Source organism: Bactrocera neohumeralis, chromosome 4 (genome assembly GCF_024586455.1).
Source record: "Bactrocera neohumeralis isolate Rockhampton chromosome 4, APGP_CSIRO_Bneo_wtdbg2-racon-allhic-juicebox.fasta_v2, whole genome shotgun sequence".
NCBI classification, from domain to species: Eukaryota; Metazoa; Arthropoda; class Insecta; order Diptera; family Tephritidae; genus Bactrocera; species Bactrocera neohumeralis.
In genome coordinates this window covers 72,076,161-72,083,864 of record NC_065921.1, presented here as the reverse complement: position 1 = coordinate 72,083,864, position 7,704 = coordinate 72,076,161, and the positions used below count along the sequence as shown (strand labels likewise).

Here is a 7,704-nt window from a genome sequence, read left to right as displayed (position 1 = left end):
CTTTGATTACTGTAATATCTGCTTGGAAGACATTGCAGTGGTCTTCTGGTAAACGAAAGGCGATTTTGGTATCTAATTTTGCTGAAAATACACCACCGCCCGCTCGATTATCTAGTTTGGACCCATTCATGTATATACTAATTCCTCCTTCCTATCTACCTCGGCTCTTTCCCACTCTTCTCTGGATTTGAAGGCAATATAGGAGACCGAATTTAATTCCCACGACAGCCGGGTATAAGTAACCGGAATGGACCCGGATTTTTATCCGTACCGTACGCCTATTTCTTTTCTATTATTGGCCATCATGCCAATATACCGCCTGGCATATTCGACCTTAGAACTGCTGTGTAGAGCCAGTGCTACCCGAGGCGTTAATTAACATTTGTGCTCCATCATCCTTTTGCAGGTGTAAAGCGCTGTAGCTGCTTTCTTGAGCCTAGCGCCTAAGATCGGTTTTCACGAAAGCGTCCAGTCTAAAATTAGTCCCAAGCGTATTCGGGAATTTAACTATTACCGAAATCGTCATATCGTCAGCGTAGGCCTCAACATGTACCCTTCTCTTTTATAGATCAAATAGCAATTTATTCATTGTTAAGATCCAGAGAAGTGGGGATAACACGCCTTCTTGCGGTGAACCTCTTCGGACAGAACTGCACATCGTCAAAACTCATAGTGTTGAAATTATTGACCAGCTCATCTGTTCAATTAATTTTCTGAGATGTTCAAAGATGTACAAGTTGTTGTTGTTGTAGCGGCAGAATTCTTCCGAGTTGAAGTCGAAACGATCCGGGTCCGTTCCGATTTCGTAGACCCGACTGTCGTGGAGCTCTTTTTTTATATGGCTTCTCAAAGGATTATATATAGCAGTCCACGTGCGATCTTTGATCAGCACTCTAACCTAACCTAGCCCCAGGCTGGATATTATTAAAAGAGCCTTCTAAGTCTAAGGAGGCAGCTACTTAGGATGTATGCTTGAACCTCCAGTAATTTTTCAATCTCTGCTACCCTTACCTTAGTGCTGTTTCTGTGGATTTTCTTTTAGAATATGCAACATTTTTAAAAGGAATGAAGAAAGACTAATTGGTCTGAAGTATTTTGGACTTGTATGTGAACATTTGCTCGCCTTTGATACCAAAGATCAACGAACCTTTCTCCAAAGTGAAGGGATGTAGTTTAATTGCAGCGTTTAGTGCATTAACACAAGTTCGAAACTTTGAAAATTTGCTTAACTCACATGAAATAAAATCACTCGAGGTCCGTGGACGTATTTTCCCCATAAATTTGCTGATTTTGTTATCGTTGTGTGGCTCTTTTCGTTTCGACTGCGGCAACGGGCCTGGGCAATTCTCATCTAACACTTTCGAACAAGGACGGTGAATATTTAATTTACAGTCTGAAAACAGAAAATTAAAAATTAGTAAATGAGCAGGAACATAAAGATAACACGGAGACGCACCTGTACAATGGTAACCTTGCGGACTCACACCCCAGATAATTGTCTGACAATGATTACAGTGGGTCACTTCGTAGTATTGACGTAATACCAATGGATGACCACGAACAATCATCTGAAAAGTAAAAAATTTGAATTTTATTTGAATCTTTTCAGTTTGAAAATTCCGTTTATAACGACTTACTTTACGATTTTTGCCCATCAAACGTGACTTAAAACTTTTCTCACGACTCACGAAATGATGCACACGATCAACAATACTGTTTGGATGCGAGCGCGTTATGAATATGCGATGTATAACGGTTGATAAGGCCGAGCAAAGCGCCAACTTTTTGGGATCCTCTAAAGGTGAGTCTTTTTCGTACTCCTCGCTGTAATGAGAAAGCAAACAAATATTAAGACAACATAAAGGTTTATAATGGCTGTCAAATGAAGGCATTGAAGGGGGTTTCACTCACATCAACACCTGCAACTTGCGCATCAATGTCTCCTCGAAGATATGCTGTTCGCGTTGCTTGTCGCCACGCGCCTCCGCCAATTGCGCATCGGTCGGTCCATAAATTGTGCCCAAACCTTCGGTGCGCGTCTGCTGGAATTCACGCAATTGCGCACAGATCGTGTCGCGTGCACATTTTCTGCTCTTCCAAAAGACCTTACGCAGAATTTCCACTTTATCGAATTCGCTTTGCAGCACGTTGTCGACTTCACGCGCCAAGGACTCATCCTTGCGATACCAGGAGAGCGGTGCACGTGGCACCAGGAATGTGGAGTGTATCTCATATGCCCACTTGCGCATATCTTTCGCTGTGCCCTCCTTATACAGACCGGTGATTAGATAGAAGAGTAACGGTGCCGGCTCTGAGTTCGATAGCACATAATTGAGAAAGACAGCCAAGAAGGCGACATTTTCGGGCTCCAACAAACGTTGCAGATGATTGAATGGCCCATTTTCGTCAATGAATGGACCCTCCTGATCGGAAGCATCTTCGTCCTCCATGGAGATGATCTCCTTTTGGGTGATATTCGCTTGTGCGGCTAAAATGCGACTGGAATGTGTAGCGGTGTTGGTGGTGTTGGCGTTTGCCGTGAGCGGTGGTGTTGGTGTGGGTGAAGCTGCGGCAGCTAGTGGCGTGAAGTGATGTGATTCGATGAAAATGCCGCCACCGCCGCCACTAACAACACTGTCATTGGCCAACTGCAATTGCTCTTCAGCACCAGACATGGTTAGGTATGGTGGCGGCGGTGTGCCGGGCGGCGTTACTTCGCCATCCTTCTCAACGAGCTCCCAAGAACCAGAGGTGGTTTTGTTGATGCGATCTGTAAATTTTAGAAAATATTAATTGAAATATTTTTCTAATATACTATAAGTAAAAATATATGTATGTGTGAGTGAGAGAGGGGGAGAGGTTAGGGATAATTCCTCTCAGGTGGGCGGTCCGGTGCTCCGCAGTTTTAAGATTTTTTCTCTAACAACCGATGGATCAGGGAGGCTGTATCCAATAACCTCCCCGGTTTTCTTTCTACGGCTCTGACAAAAGCTCTTTAGGAAGCCATAAGCCGATGGCATGTGAAATAGACCTTCAAAAATCGTGGTTAAAGACTTCGAAGGCGTTCGATCGGTAGGACATAAGCTTCGCAAAAACGGTATGGTCCACGAAGATTAATATCGGAACTGAGTTCTACTCCAAACTGAAATCTGAAAAGTAAGTACCTCATTTCTCTAAAAACTTCGTAGAATCAAAACATTTTGAACCCTCATGAATCTCTGATTTTCGAAAACAGCCAAAACTCGATTTAGTCCTAGGAGACTAGTAGCACAAAAAGTCTTGGACCTTAAAAAATTTGAATAGTGTCGTTTCGTGGAACTTTCTAGCCATACTGAATTCTGTTTCAAACCTAATTCGAAAAAGTAACTGCCTAATTTCCCTAAAAATTTCGTCGAATACAAAATTTTAGGTATCTGAGAAAAAATTTTGAACTCCTCTTATATCTCTGGATTTCGAAAACAGAATTTTTTCAACTGACAGCCAAATACGGTCAACGGAGATCAGTAGCACAATAAGTCTTGGAATCTCAAAAATTGAAATCGGTGTTTTTGCAAACCGAAATCGTAAAGTAACTACAAATTCTCTAAAATCTTTATCGAAGCAAACGTTGAGGGGATCGGAAGAGAACATTTTGAACCCCTCAGTATTTCTAAACTGACAGCCAAAGGTCGGTATGGTCCACAGAGATTAGAACAATAAGTCTTGGAACCTGAAAAATTGGAATCGTCGCATTTCGTGGATTCTTTTCACCAACCTGAGTTTTATTGCAAACCCAAATCGGAAAAGCAACTACAATTTTTGTAAAAACTTCATCGAATCGAAAATTGTTAACATCGGAGAGAACGTTTTGAACGCCTTATGCATATCTGACTTTTGAAAAAAGGATTTTTCAACTGACAGAAAAAATAAGTTATGGTCCGCGGAGCCTCCAGGTAGATCAATAAGCCTTGGAACCGCAAAAATTGGAATACTGTCAAATCGTAGAATCTTCTCGCCATCCTGAGATGTATTACAGAACACAAATCGAAGAAATAAACTATCGTCGAATTAAAAACTGTAGGTGTCGGAACAACTTTTTGAACGGCAAACTTTCGAAAACAGGAATTTTCAACTAACAAGCAATTTATTTAAGGTTACATGCACCCAATTTGAATAATCAAACCAAAAAAAAAATCCAAAAAGCAAATCAACAAATTTTATATTCAACAAATCTCACGTAAAAAAACCTTGATCCAAAGTTATAAAAACTATTTTAAACCACTTTCGAAACACTTAAGTACTTCTGCAATGCAACAACTTTGCAAAATTCTTAAGTTAGCGCAAAATCACCACACAACCGCCTAATTCGCAGCAAATCAATGGGAAAACTAAAAGTGAATTGCGGCGGCAAGACAACAAAGTGGAGAAAACACATTTGGAGATTTCAATAAAAGTACTCAATGCAATGCATTCAAGTAATTTTTCTGAACATATGGGTGTGTAGGTCTGTGCTGGAGCACTAACAAAAACAATTGGCCACAAAGCAGGCATATGAAAAAATATCAACTTTGAATGCGAGCAAATTATGATCGCAAAAACAAAAAATAGAGGAGGAAGCAGCAACCGAGACTTGCATATTTGACAGTGGAAAATGATCAGCAAGCTGCCGCTAGAGCAGTGACTAAATCTTGACAACGCATATAATTAGTTACAAGTGGTTCTAGCTGCTCAGGTATACGCGTATAAGTCGGTATTCATTCATCGGAATCTAAAATAGATATAGAGTTACACTTGTTGGACCAGAGTTATGCTAAAGAACGAGTAACTTACCTATTGTCACCTAAAATGCAAAATAACCTCTCATAAAAAAATCGAAAATTGCGGGCAGATAATTTCAGATAATAACCAATATAATAACCGATATAATTACTGATATAATAACCAATATAATAACCAATACATAACCATTTTATAACCCAAACTCCAATTTTGTTTCAACATGAGTGTATGATAACTAAAGTATAATCATTTTATAACCAAAACTCAAATTTGGTTTCAATATGAGTGGTTTTTATTATAACGTCTTTCCTTCGACTATGAACTTATGAAAGAAGATATTACGTTATTTTGCATTTTAGGTGATCATATACGTGTCATAGGGCGCTACAAAACTGATTTGTCGAAATTTATTTTTAAAATATCGGATCTTATATGAGATATATACCTCGCCTCACAAGTCTCTTAGTAAGCAGTTCATCTCTACAGATTCATTCTCCATGCCAAGTTTGGAGCTTAGCTCAAAAAAAAAAAAACTTCAGAAGGGAAATATAATAGTTTCCGATATCTTTTCTTGAGAAGAGAAATAGTTTCGGTTATCTTTTCGAGAGATTTTAAACATCTGCATAAACATTTTTGCTATCTTTCAAATGTGGAGGAGCCCATAGGTCTTAAGCCGAACTGGGAACTCGAATCGAACGCAAATATTGTGAAGTTACAATACGGAAAGATGAAGGAAACTTCAAAATCTGAGGATGAACACCAACTGCTTTAATAATGTACTGTTTCAATAGGTCCGAGACTGTCCCTAACTATCACGAACTCTATACAAAGTTCTCAGTATCAGTCGACATGACATGAAATTCAAAACACAGCATCAACGATCCATAATCCATATCACCCACAATAAGAACTAGCATTTCAACTCAAGTGGCGGCAACAGCTCGCTAAATCATTACCCTTCGCAGCAAGCTCAGATCTAGTTTTGCTTAAAAACTGAAGTAAACACGTCTTCATTTAATTGTCATCTATTAGGCCCTTTTGGCCTTTAGTTGTCGCTTTGCCCTCAGCAAGGCTAGCCTCCCACTAGTTTTGGGGCTTCTAACGGGCCATTGGCGACCCGCAGTAAGGCTGGGAATCCTACCAGACGCCTTCTACAGAAGCTGTATGGAAGAATATGCGGTGGAAACAACACAACATTTCCTTATTGACTGTGCCGCGTTTAGGAAGTCACGACTTCAGCACTTGGGAACGCATGCTTTCAGACATCTCACCTGGCGGGAATGTAAATTAAATGCCTGTGCAAATTTGTAAGTTCGAACACAGGAGTTGTTCTTTGCTATGGCCTCACAACGGACTATATATAGCAGTCCACGTCCACGTTTTGACACGTTCGAACCATAGGTGGACGGTTGTTTGATGAATTTTTGAGAGCGAGGATAAATAAGACACAAGAGTAATCCTAAAAAATATAAGTTCCTCTACATTTGAAGATCTGTATTGAAATATCAAATAGATTATTCTACTAGTTTTAAAATTCCAATCCAATCCCAGAGGGATGTGAGTCCTATCAAGACCGTCGTGAAAAGACTTCTAATTATATTTAATGATTTAGCGTAAAAAAAGACTTCTGTCTTAGACTCTGAGCTCACAAGGGTAGTCTGACAGAATGGGGAATATTTTGGCTCAATTTGGTTGACGGAACCTCCTTAACCTGATGAGGGAAGGAATTTACTCTGACATTGAACTAAGATATGTATTACGAGTATAGAAAAATTATAGAGATTATTCTATTAGTTTTAAAAATCCAAACTCAAAATCAAATGGATGTGAGACAATCCCCTTTACGACTTTGATTGGTGTGAAAACATCTTACGACTTGTAGGTTATGATTTAGAGTAGCGATAGACTTTTGCGTTACGACAGAGCTTACAAAGAAAAACTTACAAGTTGGGAGACTGTTTGGCTAACTTTACCTCACTAACCTGATGTGGGAAGGAATTTTCTATAGCAGTGAGGTATGCTATGAATCCCGAGTAAAATTTTCAAGCAAAAACTAAGATACTTTCATAAGATTCCTTAAAATTTTCTTGTTTCAAAGCAACCGAAAGAAGGTTAAGCGTTTTGAAAACAAGTACCAAAAGCGAATTTAAAAACCCTGGAAATATATGAAGTCGAGTCTTTAACTTATGTGTTCATGGAGTGCCTACGTAGTTACTAAGCTATTTGCTGCGCTACGATGGTTAGATTTCGAACTCGAAACTAAAAATGCAGATCCAAGGGGCCTATTCTGTAACTCGATTCGAAAATCAATTTACTCGAATTCGGATTTTTTATATTCTGTAACTCGATTTTAGGATTTTCAAGCCAATTTTCGAATAAAATATTCGTTAGCTTTTGAGTTGTAGAAGGCAAAAACGAATATTGTACGTATTTTTTCTGGCACAGGGTGGTACAACTTTCGCATAATGATAAAGTATATCCAAATTTCGAATAGAATACATTTTCGAATCGAGTTACAGAATAGGCCCCCGGATTTCCCTAGATACGGTTGCTGGAAATGAAAAGTTTTGAATATGTGAACTTACATCTTTCCAATTTCACAGCTATATTACCTTAGCAAGCTAACAAATACATACAAGATTCGCACACTCATTTAGACTTTCCCACCGACTCACTATGACCACTGACAAAGTAGCAAAACAGATGGCGCCACGACTGAATGTCGATTTAGCTGTGCAACTGCCACCGAGATCGAGCTAACTCTGCACTACTTTGGCGAATATGAATGTGTACGCATCGTGTGGCGATCTTCAGCTTCATCACGCATTCTTTTGACTTTTCATTCAGTGGCGAGTACTTTGCTTTGGAATGCACAGATAAGTCGGCTGTAGCAAGAACATTTGTGTTTTATTGCCAAATGGAATTGATGTAAAGCACGAGACGAAA

General features: G+C 39.4%; 1 protein-coding gene across 2 annotated transcripts in view; it reads right to left on the bottom strand.

The window, feature by feature from the left end:
* Positions 1-7,704, bottom strand: part of LOC126756342 (uncharacterized) — a 315,110-nt gene that overhangs the window by 220,218 nt on the left and 87,188 nt on the right. For both annotated transcript variants that reach the window (XM_050469324.1, XM_050469325.1), the window contains 4 exons: positions 1,912-2,770; positions 1,638-1,824; positions 1,457-1,568; positions 1,235-1,393 (listed from right to left, as the gene is read on the bottom strand). In XM_050469324.1, the coding sequence (XP_050325281.1) occupies positions 1,235-1,393; positions 1,457-1,568; positions 1,638-1,824; positions 1,912-2,770 (1,317 nt within the window). The remainder of the gene's footprint in view (positions 1-1,234; positions 1,394-1,456; positions 1,569-1,637; positions 1,825-1,911; positions 2,771-7,704) is intronic.